Below are 21,411 nucleotides of genomic sequence, written 5' to 3' on the forward strand. Positions count from 1 at the left end.
TCGCCGCCAGTCTTGGTCCAGGAATACGCGCCAGAGGATGGAGGGATACCCTGTAGATGGCGATAGTGATCGTCAGGATGAACAATGAGAAAAATATTCGCGAGAGGACCTGGGCTAGGAAACTGCCTAGAGATTGGATCCCGGTGAATATATAGGATAAAGGCATTTTTTTCAAGACCGAATCATCACAACGGGCAAGACTGGCAAGATCTGGTGTAACACCATGTAGTTGAAGGGTCAAATTTTGCAGGTGTAAAAAGACGAACGGCAAAGAGGTGATCCCCACATTCTGAGCAGTGATAATCTTGAGATTCTCATTGCCAACAACCATTTGACCTTTGAAATTAAGATTAATTATTCTATAAAATTTTGTCTCGTATTGCTGACCATTCTGATCGAGACTTTCTACCTTGTATTGTATCAGATCCGTGCATTAGGTGCTTGTTGCTTCTTAGTAAACTATTCAACCTCACTCTTGGACTTCCTTGGCCTTTTGTTTCTTCTCTTCTTTCACTCTCAACTCCTCGCGCCATTTGACTCCACGAACCATGACAGTGATCAAAATAGGACACCCAAGGACATAGAGTCCTCCAACTAGGGTGAAAGCCCAGCCAGTACCCATAGCATCAATCATTGGCACAATTGCTGCACTGGCTCCCGCTCCTACTAGACAGCGCGTAAGGTTATTCGCAGCGCTCGCCGTGCCAGCCTTCCTGGGATGGATGTCAATCAGCAGCGAATTGACTGTATTATTACAGCCAACGACTCCTACGCCCAAGATTCCACTCAGCACACACGGGACAGCAATATGAGCCCGGGCGTGAACGGCCCATCCCCAACAGACGAGCGTAGCAGCCGCGAGCATTAGGAGAGGGAAGCCGATTTCCAGACGAGCACGCTCAATTGGAAAGCCGGATAGGTCTTGCTGCTTACTTCGCTCGTATGGTATGCCCTGCTTCTCGCAATGTCGCTTGAAGTTGCGATTTGTAAGACTACCCACGATGAACGCTGCAATGACTGATCCAGCTGCCAGAGGGAGAAAGGTCAGTCCGATCTCAAGTTCGTTGTAGCCATATATCTCCTTGAATAGAGTGGGCATGGCGGTTGCTATGCAGTAGAAGCCAGCGAAGCAGATACTGCTGAAGCCGAGAAGGAAACCAGTTTCTTTCTCAAACAACATCAAAATCGAGTCGAGGACATTGGGGAACTTGAATTTGAACTTCTTGACGGTCGAGGCTCTTGAGCCTTGCCGACTCAAACCGTTCTTCTCTGACTCAGAACGCTTCCGTCGGGATGCAAGAATCTGCCATACTGAACGGTACATCAAAGGCGCTTTGATACTGCCATCACCGACAATCTCACGGCATGTTTCTGGGTAGAACAAAGCGAGAAGAGCAATGGCTACACCGGCGAAGATGGCGAGAAACCAGAAAATTGACCTCCAGCCTAGAAACTCGGCGAGCACGCCACCTATAATTGGACCCAATGATGGACCCAGCACTGATGGAACAGCTGTCAGACCGATGTACTGACCTCTTTCGGCTGAGGTGACAACATCAGCCACAACAGCGAAGCATAACGCAACAGTGCTAGCAGAGCCAGCGGATTGAAGACAACGAAGACCCAGCAGAGCACCATAGCTAGGAGCCAGGGCGAGACCAATGTTGGCTGCTATGTAAATGGTAAAGCATACCAGGTATGCAGGTCTTCGTCCACCACTGTCAGCTAGTGAGCCAATGAACATGGGTGTTATACCCTGGAAGATCATGTAAGTCGTGACAGTAAGGTTGATCTGGGATGTGGTCACGCCCAAGTCGTTGGCTATAGCTGGCAGGGCAGGGAAGTATATCTGGGCTGTCATTGGTGAAAAGAGGGCTGTTGAAGCGGCAGCCAGAACAATGAGCCGCTTCTGCCATAGTGAGAAGCTTGAATAAGGAGCATCTGGGGTTTCAGTTTCCGTATTGGTTTGTTTTTCGGGATCCTGGTCTGATACACGAGTGTGAGTACTCTCGCTATCGCCAATATGGTCGTCGTCTTGCTTCGGTGCACTCATCTTGCAATAACTCTTGAAGATTTGCTGAAGAGAAAAAACAATGTCATTTTGATCAGTAAAAGAACGAAGAATCAATGAGATCAAGATGAAATAAATAACGATTTGAGGAGCAGGGTAAAATGCTAGAATTCGATTCTGTTTGGATCGCAAGTGCTAGAATCCACATCTTTCGGTGCCGAGTCGGCACCAGGCGTTGAGGGTGTGCTCTGCAGCAAATCAACCACCAGTTTGTAGTATAACTTGCCTTACGATTGGCCGAAGAATCGATCTGGAGACTCACTAATGGAGATTGACGATATTATTTCCGGTATAAGTTGTGTCAGTTGGCAGCTGTTTGTAAGACGGGACTCTTCTCCGACTCCGACTACGGGATGACTCAACTTGTTGGATAAGTATCGGAGCTGGAGTTCTTCTAGAGGCTTGAACTGTTGAGCAGAATTATGAATATAGGGTGTTGATCCTGGAAATTCTAGAGTGTTGGGCAAGCTTCAAGTCATGCATGGTATAGACCGTGCTGGGTCGATACAGGCGGTGTAACAAGCTGATCGAACCACTCACTACCTTACCTTTACATCAAGCCAATTCTTCAGCCTGCTTTAAGTTGACAATAGATTCTATTCATATTGATGATGTTTCAACCAACGTGACCTGTCCCTGCATTGGAGCTAGGCCCGAGTGACGCAGACGATACCTAAGCTAGGTCTAAGTCTTGAGCATGACCATTGCAATACTCTCCAGGCTTTCGGCATATCAAGAAGGGTCGCGAGTATGTCACATACGCCTTCATATCCATTCGAAGAAGCATGGTTCTCTAAACCACCACATTCTAGGAAAGCTGAGATATTGGTGATCTGGACTGAACTTCTCCAGGAGGGGTAAAACTTCTAACTGCTATCCTGAAAAGCACAAGATGTAGGTATGATATAAAATTTAGTAGATTGCAAGAGAAGTTTAGAAGATATTGTGACTATGATGTGGTCTTTGACACCTTGATCTACTGTCCAATGCTTTCTTGCTCCCTGATGCCTCATTCTTGATGATCGCAGGGCTCCACTTTGATGGGCCAGATGGTGTTGTAAGATACGTTTAGGAATCAAATAAGGCATGATTTTCGGAATCCTGGCGGATCTGTGAAGTAGATTGATACAAGGAGAATAAATTAGATCATAGGATGCAGAATTTTGAGGTTTTTGGGTTTGTAGGTGAAGCTTCATGATGATGCTGAGGCATATCGTCAATTATTGTTAGTAATTGGCCGCGGGAAACTATCGGCGCTAGAACATGAGCCCGCCGCGGAAACGATCTTGACTATCTATCTATACTCAAATTGTAAGGTCGCCATCACTGTAAATACCGCTCATCAGTGAACTAATACCTCAGGTCCGTGATTCAGCTGAAGCGGAAGAAGTATAAAGTCGAGTCGACGCTTCTCAGGGCAGTGACCTCGATATCGCTCCCCGCATTACTCGATTCGCCCCAGGTTGAACACTTCGATCATACAGCCAAAGCAACCCAGACAGCTCTTCAAAATGGATTACTCACTGGAGAATCATAAAGCTTTCATCGGAAAGCACGTCTCAGAGCTTCCTACACCGTCACTAGTTGTCAATCTGCCTGTTCTCAAGACGAATGTTGAGACTTTACACCGCGATGTTGAGAAGCTCGGCATTGGCTTTAGACCTCATGTCAAGACATTGAAGGTATGATTTACATATACAGTTTGAGATAGTTATGGGCTAACTCGGTGTTTGACAGTCTCTTGAGGTGACCCGGTTGATGATGGCTGATGGGAAATACAGGGGAATCATTGCCTCCACCATTCCCGAGATCCAAGGTGCTCTACCCCTGGTGAAGGAGGGCATCTTGGAATCGGTAAGATACACCAGAGATTTATGAAGATGAGAAGTACTGAATATTGCGCAGTGTCTGTACGGGCTTCCTGTCTATCCTGGTATGCTGCCTAGGTTGGTTGAGTTGCGAAAATCACTACGTATCATGCTCATGGTCGACAATGAGCAACAGGTCAAGTTTCTCGAAGAGTCACCTTCAAGCAAGCAGCCCTGGGATGTTTTTATCAAGCTTGATGTTGGGTCGCGCCGAGCAGGCGTTGAAGCTAACAGCGCTGCATTGAACCGCTTGGTAGAGCGCGCGCAGAAGTCGTCTGCCATTAGTATCTACGGATTCTACTGTCACGCGGGTCATTCGTATGGAGGTCGATCGCGAGACGAGGCCGAGAAAACGCTCAACATAGAGGTGTCGAGCGTCTTAGCCGCAGCTAAGCTTCTGCCCTCTGATCACCAGCTTGTCATCTCCGTCGGCAGTACACCAACAGCGCATGTCGTCGAAAGCCTCAAGGCATCAATGCCAGATAACATCAAGCTGGAGCTCCACGCAGGCAACTTCCCCTGCAACGATCTCCAGCAAGTGTCAACTGGTCTTGTGACAGAGACGCAACAATCCGTGTCTGTAGCGGCTGAAGTATGCAGTGTATACCCGGAGAGGAACGAAGCGCTCGTCAACGCAGGAGTAATCGCGCTGTCGCGTGAGGCCAGCGCCTTTAGCGGATTCGGCCGAGTGGTGGGCAGTCCGGCGTGGGGTGTGGTCCGATTGTCGCAGGAGCATGGGATCCTGGGGACGAGCGAGGGACGAAAGGTTGACGAGGACTACAAGGTCGGACAAAAGGTTCAGCTGTGGTGCAATCACGCTTGTATAGCTGCGGCTGCGTTTTACGTGTATTATGTTGTTGATGAGCAGGGCATGGTGAGGGACACATGGATTCCTTGGAAGGGATGGTAGGGATTCTAGGGAATAAGCAAGTCATCAATTAAACGATTGTCACTGAAACTTGATCAGCATCAGCGAAGAATTGGCTCTTCTGATTCGCTCCCCCAGGTCCTGTTCCTGACTCCAATTTCTTCCGAGCCAAGGGAAATCCTGCTTCCTTGTTGAAGGAGAGCGTCCAAGTGGGTCTCGAGCCGCATACGTCATCGGCGAATTGCGGAAGCTCAGGTTCAAAAGGTGCGGGCTTCAATGATCTGCGTCACATGAAGAGCCATCTTCTCTCCTCCATCTTTTCCTCGATCACGATACTCTCTCTTGGTTTCTCTCCATCAAATTTGCCCTTTGCGACAAACACAACAGGATAACAAATCCCCAGCAACTCGAGTCTACTCTCTTATTCCCCTCTCTACCCCGCCTTACCATCAGTAAGTATACACGTCACTGTAGCGTATTTGTGCCCAACATCAGATCACTGACTCTATCGCAGTGTCTTACGCCGACGTTGCTGCCAGTGGCCCCAAGCAGAGCCCTGAGGAGGTGAGTTACTCTCCATACAACATCACATCTCCGCGACCCTTCTTGCTAACCCCTCCAGGCTGCTGCCCCTCAACCTCCTCAGGTCATCACTGACGAGTCCGCCTCCACCGCCTCTTTGGTCGATGTTGATATGCCTAGCGTGCACACTGTCCCTAACGACTTCCTTGAGCAGGAGATCAAGACAGAGATCCAGGCTGCTCGCGTAGAACGGGAAGAGGAGGCCCGCGAGGAGAAGCGAAAGCGTGACGAGGCTGCCGCTAAGGCCAAGAAGGCCGACAACTGGCTCATCCAACAATTCTCTCGCCTGTCGGACGGAAGTGCTACTGGCCTCGTTATTGCCAACTTCGCTACTGTTGTCGGTCTGGGCGCATACCTTGGCTACAAGGGCTGGGGCCTCTATGAGAAGGGCAAGCTTGACTGGAAGGCCGTCACTCTCGGTGCTGGTATCCTCGCTGGTGTGACAGCTGCCGAGGGTGCTGTTGGACGATATCTGTACAAGGGCAAGAAGGGCGGCAACTAGGAGTCGAGCGGCGATGATACCCTACAACAACGCAAATGCCGATGTACCAAAAGCTCCTCTTGAGGCCCGAAGCATCTAAACAAGCAAATCTTTGCTTTGTAACTGTTGAACGCTGAAAGGAACGAACGAACGTTGTTGATGGATTACATGATATAGTTTTTTGTTTTACTGCATTTTCGCTTTGTTCCATAATTCTCTACTCTGGCTGATACCAGGCTACTACTCATCTCTCACGTTTGGAGGCATAAGAATTGATACCTATGTTCAACAAAACTGTTCTCAAATCAAACTTCACAAGGGTCGCTTAAAGATTCGAAACACTAAAACATTGAGGTGTGATCGTGTCTATTAATTTCGTGGCTCTGTCCCTTCTCATCATACAGCATTGGTACACATGGATAACCTCGCCCATATCAAGATCCTAAATATTTTACAAAATGTAGTTCTTCGCCCTTAACAGCGCCAATATTTTACACCTTTTTACTGCTTCTTCTCAGCCTCCTTCTTGGCTTCCCTCTCCTGCTCAATAATCTTGATCTCAGCGTTGGCAGCGGTAGCATCATGCGCTTGCGAAGGCTCAACGAAGACTTCCTTCACAGGAACCTCGGACTTGTGCATATCCTGCCACAACTCTGGGTTGTGTGGCTTCTCTATGGGGGTAGCGACATCCTGAACCTTTCGGGATCCGTTAACAAGGGTATTCTTCTCGGCTTCGCTGGAAGTTGCTCGGGGAGGGACTTGTTGATCGGGCTCGGCTGCGGCAGAGGAATCTTCAGGCAGGGATTTGAAATCGGTAGCGGCGGCCTTGTCGGCAGCAGGCGCCTTGCGAGCGTCTGGAGCGGGCTGCTCATCGCCAAAATCGGGAGTGGGAGCACCCTCCTCGTCATCGGCGAGCTCAGCGCCGTAGATTTCTGGGTATTTCTTGAAGCACTCTTGCATACCCCTATTCCTGAATTAGCAAGCTACGAAACAAGTCCATTGTTCGGTATGACGTACTGGAACTTCTCGATACAGTCCATACCCTTGGGCTCCTCGGTCGAGTACACAAAGCAGCTGAACGCAGTCTTGAACTCCTCACCGCAGGGACCGTGAGCCATACCACCCAAGCAAGGGCAGTCCCAGTTGATCTCTCCAGTCTCGGGGTTGAAAGCGCCTTGCTGGTCGGCCTCCTCTTCTAAGGCAGCAGGCGATCCATCGGCGGCAGCGGCTTGAGTATTAGACTGTTGAGGGTCGGAGGGCTTTGATGACTCGGCGGGCTTCTCGCTCTTGGCCTTGATCTGTTTGCGCTTCTCCTCGAGGACGGAGTCGACAGTGGGGAGGTCATCGTCGGAGAAGGCAGCAGGTGCGGGAACCGTTTTTGCTGTTCGATATTAGTCGCATAATCTCTAATTCTGAGTATCAATTGCAACGCACAGATAGCCTCATCAGCAAAGATGGGACTTGTGTTGTAGTAATAAACAGCACCGAAGGCCAGACCCAATCGTGCCACAGAGCTCTTCCAAGATCGGGACTTGTCGGCGGGAGTAGCTGTCGAGTTAAATCGTCGAGGGGCTGCGCGGATCGTGTTCGAGCGCAGGCTGGCAATTACAGGCCTCGAGGCCGATCGCATAGTGGTACGATACATTTTGAATTACAATAGTTAACAAAGGAACGAAGGTCAATGCAGGAAATCAAGAATACAAGAGGAATTGGTCAGCAGTGGTGGAGCATCGAAATCTTGGAGTATGATGCTTGGAAATACTTGGCCCTGGTCTCCGAGATGCCGGCCAGTTGCGCGAAAAAAAGTGTAACCGTAATTTAACCGTCCGTGCTCTTTATCTGATAACAGCCTTATCGCGCCATGACGTTCCCCCACCATCGGCTTCTACCTATTGGATCTAGGCAGTGTGCATTCATTCCTGATCATATGAGCTGCTTCTATACCCTCATAGGGCTTAACGTGCAGGCTGCGTCTAGATCTCTTTTTGACTTTCGACCTAGATTGTGGCTGTTACAGTAGACCAAAGTTTGTTTTGTCAAACACGTTGGTTCAAGCGATCAGCAGAAGACAAAGGAAAGAAAGGGAGAAAGCTGTCGCACAGGAATCGAGGGGAAGTTTCTCGAGCTAGGCATTGTCTCGCCATTTCTCAGGGAGAGGAAAAAGCAAAACCATTCTTGTCTTGACAACTTGCGAATATCTCGCAAGGGACACGACGATTTAGATCGCATCTACTTCATCTTTTTCTACTCATTGCAAGTCGCATACTAACCAAAGATATCCTCAATCATGGCGTCCAAATCTTTCGAATGGCGGCCGGCAAAGCTGCTCCAGGACTATAACATAGGCCAGGACTTTGCGCTGCTCATTCTAAACCAGCCGTTGAAGAACGGCGTCAATTTGCGCAAGCTCTGGAAGAACTGTACGTAGCTTGACATGCTGCTCTTGCGGTCTCAGTGCCTAACGTCCATTTCACAGCTTCTGTGAGAGTAGCCGCTGATGGTGGAGCGAATCGTCTACACAAGCTGTCGTCTTTCCACGGAAAATACGTACGTTGCGATACTGCTCGTGGATCGTAATATTAAATGGTTTGCTAATCCTACAGTCTAACCTTCAACTCATTATTGGCGACCTCGATTCCCTCACCCCACAAGTCCGCGATTTCTACTCGTCGCAACCCTCCCCTGCGACAGTCATCCACGACGCTGACCAAGAGTCGACCGACTTTGCAAAGGCTATTAACTGGATTCGCAAAGAATACCCCGAAGGTATCGACATCGTCGCACTTGGAGGTATTGGAGGCCGTGTCGACCAGGGTCTTTCTCAGCTTCACCACCTGTACCTCTTCCAAAACGACCCCGATTATGCGACCGGTCGACTGTTTCTTCTCTCTGGCTCAAGTTTGACATTCCTGCTCAAGGCTGGTAGTCATCAGATCCAAGTTCGAGAGGAGGGTGAGGAAGATGCCTTTGGCAAGCATGTTGGTATCATCCCTCTGAAAGAGGCTGCCAACATCACGACAAAGGGCTTCGAGTGGGACGTCGAGAACTGGCATACTGAGATCGGTGGCAAGCTGAGTACTAGCAATCATATCCTGCCTGAGTCCCAGGTCGTGTCAGTGACGACGGACAAGGATGTACTCTTCACAGTAGCACTCAAAGAAGGCGACGGCGATGACGAATAGCATAGTGCTTCAGCAAAGAACATGCTGACTTGGCGTGGTATGATACAAGCAAAAAGACAACACAAGATACTCAAAAACTCCATGCGCCGCGCTGATACCCCTAAGCGTACATTGCTGTAGCATTCCTGTTCCAAATACTTGAAGCCCAGTTGGGGTTCTTTTCTACCGCAAGAAATGGAGTACCAGCCAACAAAACAGGAAGAATATCAAGACGCCCGCAAAGAAGATCCATTTGTCCTCCTTTGCCCGTCGCTCTACCATACGGATCGTATCGCCGCTTACGCCAAGGGTGTTGGCTACGTTGTAGAGTCGCTTCTGGGTGCTCTTGAGCATCTCCCGTTGTTGACCTAGATCGCCCAGTACAGCCTGTCCGCGGGCAATATAATCATCTAGCGCTTGGTTTGTGTTTGCGAAAAAGTTCTGTTCCCTGAATGCATGCGCCTCGCGCTGCTCATCTGGCGAGCCCGTTGTCAAGGCGCTGGCTTGAGGTTGGTGTCGAGGCTGGAACGCAGAGTGCGTGTTTGTTGTTGTAGCGTTCGCATAAGGGTTCTCGGGTGTAGCATTATACGGTCTTCGGCCAAGAAGTTCTGTGCGATTTGCCTGGTGTTGAGCATCATCGCGAACTTTCTTCAGCGAATCGACTTGGGTTCGAAAGTCGGAGAGATCTTCGCGGAACCTCTTTACTCGCTCGAAGCCCTCTTCTTGCTTCTTTGGGACGATCTCCTGACGGGCGAGAGCTTGGTATTCATCGAGGGTCTTGGTAAAGGAGGCGATTGAGGCGGACACGTTGCCAATTTCGGAGGGAGATGCTTGAGGTTTGCTGTTGAGGTTGGAGAGCTCTGCGCGGAGAGACTTGCTTTGCCGCAAGGCGGAATTGTAGGCGATATTCTACGTTGAGGAGTTAGCGGGTGTATGCTTGAATATTTATTCGGTCTGGCCTACCATGGCGACGGGCTTGAGGGAAGAAGATGGAGGTTGTCGAGCAATGCAACGACAACTTTCATCATGATTTCTAGGTGTTCAGATACATGATAAGGCCAGATCTCGCGGAACGGATTAATGACACACCGCCTGAGACAGTCAAAAGTACTAAGGCTACCCTGCATCTTCTGAACACCCGAAGTAAGGGGGCGACATTTTGATAGAAAGTTTCCGATGCTAATGTTTTATATCTCTCTAATCTTGTGTACTCTGATATGAATTTCTTCTGATAAACTCTATGTCTATAAGCTCTCGATGTTCCATAGCAGGAATGCATCGCGGTTTCACTTAAAGTTAGCCACAACCTTGACTATAAGAAGCCACAGTTTTACAAAGTTGAGAAATGGATCTGCTCTCATGATCCAAAGTTAATGCTTTGTAGAACTAAAAAGATGGAAACAATAGCAACTTCTTCATTTCGATTACAAGGGCTATGTGTATATTCTCCCGCTCAAGCTAAGCCTGGTGACAGTTCAATTCTCTCAGTCCAATTCGTTGGCCTCCCCATAGTGACAATCGCTTTTCTCTTGGTCAGGTCCATATTAATGGTGAAGAGTGTTGCTTTGCCGTTCCCGGGTGAGAACTGATCACGGTTGATTGCTGTTGGATAACCTTGCTCATCCTTGAAGAAGTCAAAGAATGAAGAATGGTCGATGGTTGAAGTCGCCAATCTCTCATCAAGAAGCTGGGCGATGCGCTTGATGCGGTCGCTGGAATCGGGTATCCAGCCGGGCTCATCTACCCCGGGATGGTCAAGAAGTAGATGGTTCGTGTGAATAAGTGTTCCGTTGCCGTCAAAATTGATCTCTTTGATCCCTATGCTGGTGCATTCCAAGCCTATAGCTTCAGACGGATCTGATACGAGAATATGACCACTTCCTGCTGTGCCAACTTCATACAGCTTCTCGGCTACTTCGCGCGCCGAATGAGATTCCAAAGCTGTTCGCAGAGCGAGATGAATGGGGATTTTGGTGTTATCAACGCCCCGAGCTCGGATAGCGTTTAGACAAGTTCCTACACCAGAGGAGTTGATACCAATCTTGCCAATTACACCCCCTTCAGTCACCATGGAGATATCAGGTATATCTGTTCCAGGCTGAGAGATATGACAGACGAACAGATTAGGTGCTTGTTCAGGCTGCCAGTCCCAGTTCTGCGCAAGGAGAACCTCCCCGTTAGGCTGACGAAATGCAGCGCTCGTGCAGCCATCGGTCTGGATAGGTGCACTCGGGACTCGAGTATATAAGCCGAATGTGATCTCTGTTCGAACGTTGAGAGCGACGATATCAACTAGCTCGAAGCCAGCGCCGTCCGCTAAACCTTGAAGCTCCTCGACATAGCGTGGGAATAGTGTTTGCAGAGGCTGAATGTATTGGTGAGCCTCTTGGCGTACTGCCTCCCAGTTCATGGCGCATGATTCTTGGAACAGATCTTTGTAAAAGGCGATAGATCCTACAACCCTGTCTTTTGCAGCTGTGCCATGTTGATGACCAATCTGTATTTGAATAGTAAGTTAGTCCCCAAGATTGGACTACGACGTTAGCAGAATGGAGTTTCTTTACCTCATAGGGCGTGCCTGAGCAGTGGACTTCTAGCATTATGAGTGGTTTACAGAGGAATCAGAGGACGAATTGATAGTGTCGGAGTCAGAAGTGAGCCCGCTCCCTTACCCCAACATGAGGATTATATACCCATCAACGCCGTGCTCCCAATCAAGAGTGGGGGTTAGCTGAGGTAAAACTACAGATATCCTGATGATCCTTTGACGTGTACAACTTCTCTCTAGCACAGCATTGTACACGCTGTTGACGTGATCATCGTGATATGGTAAGGCTGATATTTTGACATCTGGATAAGTTTATTCCCCTGGATGCACTGCAACGTAGTCGAACTCAGTGATTACATACCGGAAGTCTGCCAGTAAACTAATTTCAAAGTCTTCGCAGTATGTGACGCTATAGAATTGCCTTAACATTTGATGTCAGCTTCAGAGTTCGGAGGGTTATAGCCGGTTTGGCTCGGCCGAGTCTACCGATAATAGGCACTTTGGGTGGACACCACAAAAGGTAATGATAAATCATGATTGGAGGTCTCATGAACCTCTTATTAACCCCGGTATCCATCTCCGTTGTGTAGCTTCGGATGCGACCCGACTTCAAAAATATCCAAACCTGAAAATCTCAATATCAACGATACCGAGCTTCCTCTATTATAGACATACCGAAGTTTCAAGACACGCAGTCAAGATGGGAGACTTGTCACATTTGAGTGATCATATCGGAAGCTTCAGCTTATCATCTATTCACCCGGCTGACCCAGCTTACACTCCGCTCCTCTATCGGCTCCGCGAAGAAACCTTCCAGAACCGAACAACTCAAGTCAGACATGGCTCTTATCTCAGACGGTTTACTCGAGATACTTCCTTCAACATAGCTGAAGCTATCAAGGAAAACTCCGGGATTGATCTTAACAATTTCATGCGCCGGCATGGATTGACCGGCTGCGTTGTTGTTCAGAATGGAGCCATAAAACTCGAAGAATACAGACACGGAAACTCTCAAGCATCTCGTAACGACGTTCAATCAGTCACAAAATCTTTCGTCGCAACAGCTCTGGCTATTGCGCAGCAAGAAGGAAAACTATCCGTCAACGACCCAGTATCTCGACATGTCGAAGAGCTGAAAGGAACTGCTTGGGCAGACGTGCCACTTCTTGCTCTGTCTAGTATGTCTTCAGGGGTAGTTGAACAATCCGAAGAAGAGCGTCCCGCCGATGTGCCCAATCCCATGTATGCCACTGAGCTTTATCCTCAAACGGATCCTGAAGCTGTCGTCAACTGGCTCAAGACTTCGAGGAAAGTGGCTGAGCCTTGGCAAGAGTTTCACTACTACAACCCGAACTATTATGTGCTGTCGACAGCGATTTCACGTGCAACCGGAGAGCCTCTGAACGAATACATCTCGCACACGATATGGGATCCTGCTGGAATGCAATACGATGGGTACATACGAACAACAGGCGCAGGACACGTGGATGGCCACGGAGGTCTCTCGATAACTTTGACAGATATGGCACGCTTCGGGTGTTTTATTCTTGAAACTTTCAAAGACGGAGGGAAAGGCCCTTCAGTGCCACCCGGCTGGTTCCAAGACATCTCTGATGCCAAGAACAGTGTCGGAGCCAGGGCTCTTCAACCGGATAATTTTGTCTCCAACTTTGGCTATGAAAGCGGTTGGTGGACGACAGGCAGGGGGGACAAGGAGTATAAAATGGGAGACGATGGTGCGTTTGCGGCGATTGGTATGTATGGCCAGTCTATTTACATAGTCCCAAAGTTGGACGCCGTGATCGCTATCCAATCTGGTTACCCAGAGCATGAGTTGGACTTGTTCACAAAAAACGCAGAGCTGGCGACTGCGATACTCAAGGCACTGAGGGAATGGTGATATGTTATAAAAGTTAGACACGACTAAATTTATTCCACTGAAACATTTCACATTTTGCCTTTGGTATGTTGTCTCTTAAACATCATAAGGTTTACGTTCTAACAGTAGCCTATCAGGAATTGAGCAGCTTGGTAAAATATCGTGACCGTTCAATTTTTGACTTCAGTTTGAGATCTGTAAGTCAAGGTAACTTTCCGGTCATGCTCGTCTCGTTGGTCTCTGACACCTATGATGTTCCGAGCCATCAAACTGTATATGACTTATTGTCTTTGCCGGATCATAGTATGATTTTGATCGCCATTTTGAAAGGCCTAGGCGTTTATGCCAAAGTAAAAGGTTTCAAGAGTGACTATAAGAGGCCTTTTGAGTATCTGGGTTAAGAAATTTCTTCTTCATTTACAATCTCTCAGGAAATTCCAAACACAAATCAAGTGTACTATAGAAACTTTATACCACTACTAACCTTATTCTTTTCTCTTTTCTCTTTCCGTCCTTTTGATTCTAAAACACCTTAATCAGACATCTTTGAAGGACAACCTAAATTTGTGTCTTCAAGTCTTCACTATTTCCCGACAACATGCAGCTTGGCAAGCCGTGGTGCAGCACCTGCTGCATCTCCTTCAAGACTTTTGAGGAGCACCGAGATCACTCAAAGTCAGGAGAACAGTAAATTACCTATCTCTTTCACCCTTAATTACATGCACTAGCCAAACTTTAGTGTTTTCGAGGTCCAAATTCGCTATAGCGGCCCAAGTATTCCTCGTTATGTTATGGAGAAAGCCATAGAAAACTGGGATAGAGTCAAGGAATTACGGAATGAAACCCTGGGAGGATGTTCAAGAGATGGGCCAGAGATCTGTGAGGTAGAGATTCCAGACTTCCATCAAGACCTCTGTCTCTTTTGTCACCATACGAGCTCGACCTTCGGAGAACATGGCTCACATGAAGATAGGCTATAGCCCACAGCTTCACCATCCAATCCTTGGGAGGTCATGATATTAAGCCCATCAATGTTGTCAGATGCCTTCATAGTATCATATTTGGCTGCTACGAATGTATATCCTGCGGCAAGCAACGCCGCATGTTGGAAGGGACTCAACATCACATGGTTGCTAAGAACCACTGTCATCTCCAGATGACATACGAGATTTTAAGATTCTGTCAGGAGGAAGAAAGCTTCGATGCTCAAGAAACTCGAGAAAACCAAGATGCTCAACTCAGGCCTGCCATAACGACGGGGCTATCATTCAGCGTCCCCCACTACGACGCATGCCGAAGTTTCTTGGGTATAGAGCACCGGGGATGGCCATCATATGTGCGAAGAGAAGCAAGGGTGGTGTTGTGTTTGCGGCAACTAGCGGGCAACTGTCACTAGGACGGAAAGCAATGAGAGGGGATCATGCCCAGGAGACTCAACAGCCACATAGAGCTTTCCAAGAAGCGGTCTGAAAGCGAGGGTTGGGCTGGGACTTTCTGATATGGATTTTGAGATAAGTGCGTTGCAGTGAGACAATGAACGGACGGACCTATGGGTCGTAGCATGGAAGAACTGGATGGCACCGCTGAACTCTGGGAAGAAGAGCTGCAGAACATAGCTATGATGTGAAGCAAATGTTGGAATGAAAAGAGTTCGGGATTGATTTATTCAATTCTTTAGTTTTCGGGTTTAAGTTGAATAGACATTTTGTTATTTTAGGAATATACTGTATTGCTGCATTTACAAAACTGGTTTTACCTCACGTATCACTATGGTGCTTCGACAATGATCTTCTCAATTTCCTTATAATGCCGTCAAATGAATACTTGCTAATTTGAGGTCACGTACATTTTGAAGCCAAAGCAAATTTTATTGGCACTTTGATTTAGGAAGGACATAAATCAACTACAGAATAAAAGGAATAAAGCGAGCTGTTCTTGCATGCCAACTCTCCCATTCCTTTCCAAAAGCCCTCTTGAGCATCTTCTCCTCTTCAGAAACTCTGGTCCAGATTCCAAACGTGATACCTGATATAGTGAAAGGAAGCAATCTTATAGCCCATGAACAGAAGGTCTCATAGATGTTCGGAGGAATCCGGCAGCTCAGAATACCATCCAGTCTACCAAGCAGCGCCACGTTGGATATCATGAGAATAGCAAGCCCGGTATAACTTGGGTGTTGGAGATATTGATAAATACCGGTGGTTTTCAGTTGATCTGGCTCTTTTAGAGCAAATGTGAAGTTTTTGCCCAGTGATGCATACGGTACCAAACGTAGAGGAACACCGGCACAAAAGATTAGAGCTAGAGGAATTGAAGTTGCAGAAGACCATGTGATCAAGTCTGGATTGAGCCCATTTTCGATTCCATGATGAACAAGAGATGGAGGGATATTGGGGTAGCGGAGAGCTAGGCTAGCAGTGTGCAGCGATAGCAGCCCAAGAGGGGCCAGGACGACCTTTGTAGTGTGTTTTCTCGTCAAGAATAGCCATCGAACTGAGTCGCCTGTTGATGGTGCTGAATGTTCGCTGGGATTGGGAGGAGATAGAGCCAGGTAGGTTCCGTAAGTTGAACCGAGTATGGCTGCTGCTAGAGAAGCCTGAGATAAGGAGAACTGAAGAGACATTGATGCCTCGACGGAAATCAGGCTTGGACGAGAATATTGAGATTGCAATCTGCTATACGGAGTATATGAGGGTAGAATAGGCTTCCTTCAGCCATCGGAAAGATGCCGTTCATCAATGATACGGAAGCTAAACCGAGGTTCAATCTAAAACATCGGGAAGCTAGCTGCTAGTAGCTTCACGTGACACACGTACAAATGACGAAGCGTATTTGATCTCGTCGAACTGGTCGGTAAACGCAATATCGTTGACAGAAGCCCGATAGAGAGTCGCTCACATGGTGACAGGGTGTTCATGCTCTGTTTACGCAGTAATGCAAACATATTTTCGTATCTCGTACATACAAACCCAAATAGCGTAGCAATCCGAATGTATGTAAGCCACAGCCAGGTACATGTACCTACTGGACATTGACAGGGGTCTGATCTCAGGTTCTTTCAAACACGGTGTCTGTCAATGTCGAACTCTTCAGCTAATTGCCCAAGCTAAGTTAGCTGAGATGGTAGCGTTTATTGACAGTTGATGGATAACAGTATTTGTTTGCTGTTTTATGGAAAGATTCTAGAAACGGTGGCCATCACGATGATCGGGAGAATCGGGAAACGGCAGCACAGACGGGTAAACCTGTTTCGATCAACAGCCCGTATCGTGGCTTTCTAAACGGAGGGACAGCCACCAATCCAAAGCTGAAGACATCAGACTAAAGGGAGGAAAAGAGTGCCTCTAACGCCGACTATGACATTATTCTCCACTTGGGCTGAGACTCGCGTCTCCATTTCAACCGCAGATTTGTCGATCGCCGCTCTGTGGCGATTCTAGCATAATCGCCCGAGTCTAGACTCGCCCTAACTAAACTCTACCTTCCAGCCTCCCGGTCTTCGGCGTTCGCCCCAAACGTAGTGGCAAGCCCTAGGAAACCCAACCTTCAATGCTCTTCTTCTGTCTTTTTGCCAATGGTGAGAATGACCGTTGGGGGAAAACGCTGAAGAATTTCTTTCGAGTGTGCACGCACTGCTGAGAATGGCCAGCCCAGCTTGTGTAAAGGTGCCCAAGAAAAGCATCGTTTCTGAAGCTACTCGGGAGCGCGAGACGTTCAGGTAACGAGGCAATTTCCACACCAAAAACGTTGCGTTATGTTACTGAGATTCAATTAGATATGACGACTCGCTTTTCACCAATGTTCGCTTCAACGATACTGGATTGCCCGTTCCGAGCAATGAGCTCTCCACGTGTCCCGATGTTATATTGACGGCTCTGGCTCGTCTAGCGGCTTCTCAAACTGGCGCGGCGCGCACAATGATCTCATTGTTTGATCAGACTCATCAGTATATCATCGCGGAAGCTTCAGCGATAACCCCATTGATTCCAAGCTTGGGACAGGACGGTCACCCGGAAACTCTTTGGCATTGTGGAACTGCAATCCCGCGATCACATAGTGCTTGTGAAAGCACATTATGTTCGGATGAAATTCAATCAGATGAATCTGGACCAAGGCCCAACCACGACTTGCCCGTCATTGTGGTTGATGATGTTACCCTCGATCCCGAGTACGCAGCTAAACCGTATTGTCGACCCGGAGGCGCCGCAAGATTCTACGCCGCCGTGCCAATTCGTACAGATCGAGGTGTCAACATCGGAGTTATCTGCGTAATCCATACCCAACCTTCACTGCCATGGGACGATAGTCATTCAAGATTTATGAGGGAGCTATCACGAGCCGTGACCGAGCATCTTGAGACCATTAGCCTTAAAAGTCACCAACGAAGGAGCGAAAGGAAGAGCTGGGGTTTGACCAGTTTTGTTGAAGGGAACACAGCACCTTTGAGTCAAGTCTCATCTACCGGACGAGAGTATGCCCAGCATGAGACGAGAGGTGACGGGCTGGCCAGATCGCAAAGGCTAGGAATCGACGACCTGCAGCAAGCTTTGGGAGGAATGAGTGTCAGAAACTCAACTGTCACGGCGGACTCCCGTGCAGCGAACGCTCCTCACACCAAAGAGGTTATCATGTGCGAGCCCCAGGCCAGATCAAAGTTTGCCCATGACCCAAGTCAGCTCCTCGAAACTCCCAAGCAAATCTTCTCGAAAGCAGCGGCAATTGTAAAGGACTCTATTGAGACTGATGGCTGTTTGTTCCTCAACGCGGACATGCTTGAGTTTTCAAGTGCAGGCTCTTCCACGGAATGGATAGATGAGGACCTGGCTACTCGACGACCTTCAACTTTCAGCTACAATGAGAGTGAGGATGCCTACACAACTGTCTCCTCTTCTGACGACCGTCTACGGCCTTCTTGCCAGGCACTCGGCTCTTCTGAACATGGGGCAGCCCATATTGCTCTCCCGCAAGCTCTTCTCGCCAGGATGATTCGACAATATCCTAGGGGCCATGTGTTCAATTACGATGCTGACGGAAATCTACTCCAAGAAGAACTGCCAGATGATGCAACCCGTCATCTGCCGAACAACAATGAATGGGGAAACCTACATAACAGACAGGACCATAGATTCCGAGTTCAGCAGAGAGAAGCAAGTATTCTCCTCGAGACCTTCCCGGGCGCTCGAAGCATTGCATTCGTTCCTGTCTGGGACCTTAGAAAGAAACGATGGTCTGCTGGTGGCTTTATTTACACTTACAATATCAAACGCACCTTCACGATCGACCTTGACTTGAGTTATCTCAGAGCTCTTGGTATGCTCGCAGCGGCTGAGGCCTTCAAGTTGGAGACTCTAGCTGCGGACAAGGCCAAGACTGATGCCCTTGGCTCACTATCTCATGAGTTGAGATCGCCGCTCCATGGTGCTGTTTTGAGTGTTGAACTGCTTAACGATACAGACCTTACTATTCCACAACAAAATATCGTCCGCACCATTGAAACATGCTGCAGAACACTCTCAGATACGATCGATCATCTGCTCGAATATTCCAAGGTCAACAAGGCTTTGCCTCAAGAAGCGACTCGAGAGACTCAAGCAGATGGAAGTGGCATCAAGAGGTCCTCGTCCGTTAGCTTAGCCTCAAAGCCATCAAGAAAAGTCGTACAACTAGATGTTCTGGCTGAAGAGGTTCTCGAGAGTGTCTACGCTGGATTCAACTTTCAACAGGTCACCCTTACCCAATCATCCAGCCAAACCCCTCGACGACCTGGTCACACATCTATCCGCCGAATGGACACCATGCAAGCTATGGAGGAGCTTCAAGCTCCATCGAAAAAGAAAGGGAATCTTTCAACGAAGATCGGAGACGTCGACGTTTTCCTGGTTATCGACTCACGACCATCGTGGGGCTTCTACACCCAGCCAGGTCCCGTGCGTCGAATTATCATGAATCTGTTCGGCAACTCGCTCAAGTACACGCAATGTGGGATCATTAGGGTCTCTTTAGAGCAGACCAGCGCTTTTGGTGCTGACGATAATGACTGCTGGGTAACCATCAAGGTCTCGGATACTGGCGTGGGCATTAGCGAGGACTTTCTGCAAAATGGCTTGTTCAAACCATTCTCGCAAGAGAATCACTTGTCTCCTGGCACAGGCCTCGGCCTTAGCTTCGTAAAGCAGATCACTGCACAGTTTGGAGGTCACATCTCTGTTGACAGCCGAGTTGGCGTCGGTACTACAGTAACAGTCAGATTACCGATGAAGCTTGGTGACGACTGTCATCACAACGTCTGTGAAATTCGACAACGAGAAGAAGAGTTTGATGCGCAGACAGAAAAGCTTCGAGGTCTTCGGGTAAAATTGGTCGATTTCAACAAAGATTCCGTTACGGGAGGCGGTTCTGTACAAAGGACGATCGAATCCCCCGACCAACTTGTGCAAGACATGTGCAAAGACTGGTTAAACATGCAGGTCAACACCTCAGAGACACCTTGCTTCATGCCAGATCTCGCAATTTGGTCTGAGGAGGGATTTGAAAGACCCAATGTCTCCAAGGATTCAGTCCCGGATATTCCAAACATTGTGCTCTGTGCCAATGCTGTTACTGCACATCAGTATGCGACTGGCGCAAAGACAATACCACGTCCCGGAGTCTTTGAGTTCATTTCACAACCGTAAGTAATCTCTATGATACTCCATATGTCGTGTTCCAGACTAATGACATATCAAGACTCGGCCCTAGAAAGCTTGCCAAAGCGTGTTCATTAGCCTTGTATCGCTGGACAGTCATGCAAACATCTACCCAATCTCCAACCCTAGCCTCAACAGAGCCCGAATCGTTGAGCATCGTCACCAGCACAGCCCCTTCACTAACAAACCCAAGCTCACCCTTCCCCGCAAGCGAAGACGAAACCCCAACACAACAAAAAGGGTATTTCAAAGTATCTGAGTTCCTTCTCGTTGATGACAACTTCATCAACCTCAAAATCCTCTCCTCATACATGAAGAAGCTCAAACAACCATATCAAACAGCTTCAGACGGTTTAGAAGCCGTCACAGCATATGAAGCAGACCCTGGCCGATATAGCTGTATCTTGATGGATATTTCGATGCCGGTCATGGACGGGTTTGAAGCAACGAGGAGGATTCGTGCTTTTGAGTCACAACAGGGGTTGAGGCCTGCTCTGATACTTGCTTTGACGGGCTTGGCATCTGAGGAGGCGCAGAGGGAGGCTACTGTCAGCGGATTGGACTTGTTCTTGACGAAGCCTGTGAGGTTGAAGGAGCTGGGACCCATCTTGAGAGCCAAGGGGGTCTTGGAGGAGGAGTCGAATCTGGGCTGAGCATCATGAATCATGAGAGGAAAAACAGGGTATATAGTATGTTTGGGAACTGAAAGAACTAATTAGTACGGGACAAAATAATGGATAGACAGAAAATAATGATGTCAATGGAATAAACTGAATGCATTGTGAATATTGAGAAAGAGAAAATGGCATCGGTCAATATCATGAGTCCCAGACTGGGAGCTTGTGCCTTAGTTCAAGCGAACAATAACTTCAAGGCTGATATGTAGGAAGTAGCGTCAAGAGTAATATTTCAAAATAGTTGCCTACGTATATTGTATTCATATTGTAGACGATGGAAGAATGTCGATAGGTGAATCCCCTATTACCTTCATGGTTCTTACAAAGTCACGCCACGATGTTCATGAAGCCCCAAATAGTCTGGACTCGTCGTCTTCTATCATGGACATAAGAGTAGCGAGAGGTGAGAATTATATATATTAGGTATCAACAAAAAAAGATACGACAAAGCACGCTTCATCAACCCACCATCAGCTCCATAACCCCTAACGATCCCGTCCTTTCACATAACTGTCACCCGTTCCTAGGTAAATGTCCCGCTAAATGCAACTCCTCAAACATGGAAAAAAAAGCAGAAACAAAAAGCAAGA

The 21,411-nt window shown here is 48.1% G+C and overlaps 8 protein-coding genes across 8 annotated transcripts; 4 read left to right on the forward strand and 4 right to left on the reverse strand.

Moving 5' to 3' along the window:
- Positions 1-469: 469 nt before the first annotated feature.
- On the reverse strand, positions 470-2,053 carry J7337_005328 (uncharacterized protein; the record flags this gene model as incomplete). Its single annotated transcript, XM_044823009.1, has 1 exon — positions 470-2,053. One exon carries the CDS (start codon positions 2,051-2,053, stop codon positions 470-472), a length of 1,584 nt encoding a protein of 527 aa, XP_044681500.1.
- A 1,529-nt stretch (positions 2,054-3,582) lies between these two features.
- J7337_005329 (uncharacterized protein) lies at positions 3,583-5,891 on the forward strand (the record flags this gene model as incomplete). Its single annotated transcript, XM_044823010.1, has 5 exons — positions 3,583-3,753; positions 3,809-3,925; positions 3,977-4,813; positions 5,282-5,371; positions 5,430-5,891. The coding sequence occupies 5 exons, from the start codon at positions 3,583-3,585 to the stop codon at positions 5,889-5,891; spliced, it is 1,677 nt and encodes a 558-aa protein (XP_044681501.1).
- Positions 5,892-6,371: 480 nt separating this feature from the next.
- MIA40 (Oxidoreductase) lies at positions 6,372-7,515 on the reverse strand (the record flags this gene model as incomplete). The annotated part of the gene is made up of 3 exons (XM_044823011.1): positions 6,372-6,834; positions 6,888-7,251; positions 7,305-7,515. The coding sequence occupies 3 exons, from the start codon at positions 7,513-7,515 to the stop codon at positions 6,372-6,374; spliced, it is 1,038 nt and encodes a 345-aa protein (XP_044681502.1).
- A 642-nt stretch (positions 7,516-8,157) lies between these two features.
- J7337_005331 (uncharacterized protein) lies at positions 8,158-9,052 on the forward strand (the record flags this gene model as incomplete). Its single annotated transcript, XM_044823012.1, has 3 exons — positions 8,158-8,290; positions 8,347-8,417; positions 8,474-9,052. The coding sequence occupies 3 exons, from the start codon at positions 8,158-8,160 to the stop codon at positions 9,050-9,052; spliced, it is 783 nt and encodes a 260-aa protein (XP_044681503.1).
- Positions 9,053-9,214: 162 nt separating this feature from the next.
- J7337_005332 (uncharacterized protein) lies at positions 9,215-9,997 on the reverse strand (the record flags this gene model as incomplete). Its single annotated transcript, XM_044823013.1, has 2 exons — positions 9,215-9,940; positions 9,995-9,997. The coding sequence occupies 2 exons, from the start codon at positions 9,995-9,997 to the stop codon at positions 9,215-9,217; spliced, it is 729 nt and encodes a 242-aa protein (XP_044681504.1).
- Positions 9,998-10,484: 487 nt separating this feature from the next.
- J7337_005333 (uncharacterized protein) lies at positions 10,485-11,631 on the reverse strand (the record flags this gene model as incomplete). The annotated part of the gene is made up of 2 exons (XM_044823014.1): positions 10,485-11,528; positions 11,596-11,631. 2 exons carry the CDS (start codon positions 11,629-11,631, stop codon positions 10,485-10,487), a joined length of 1,080 nt encoding a protein of 359 aa, XP_044681505.1.
- Positions 11,632-12,279: 648 nt separating this feature from the next.
- Positions 12,280-13,479, forward strand: J7337_005334 (uncharacterized protein; the record flags this gene model as incomplete). The annotated part of the gene is made up of 1 exon (XM_044823015.1): positions 12,280-13,479. One exon carries the CDS (start codon positions 12,280-12,282, stop codon positions 13,477-13,479), a length of 1,200 nt encoding a protein of 399 aa, XP_044681506.1.
- A 3,896-nt stretch (positions 13,480-17,375) lies between these two features.
- J7337_005335 (uncharacterized protein) lies at positions 17,376-20,797 on the forward strand (the record flags this gene model as incomplete). The annotated part of the gene is made up of 2 exons (XM_044823016.1): positions 17,376-20,128; positions 20,338-20,797. 2 exons carry the CDS (start codon positions 17,376-17,378, stop codon positions 20,795-20,797), a joined length of 3,213 nt encoding a protein of 1,070 aa, XP_044681507.1.
- Positions 20,798-21,411: the final 614 nt, after the last annotated feature.

Source organism: Fusarium musae, chromosome 4 (genome assembly GCF_019915245.1).
Source record: "Fusarium musae strain F31 chromosome 4, whole genome shotgun sequence".
NCBI classification, from domain to species: domain Eukaryota; kingdom Fungi; phylum Ascomycota; class Sordariomycetes; order Hypocreales; family Nectriaceae; genus Fusarium; species Fusarium musae.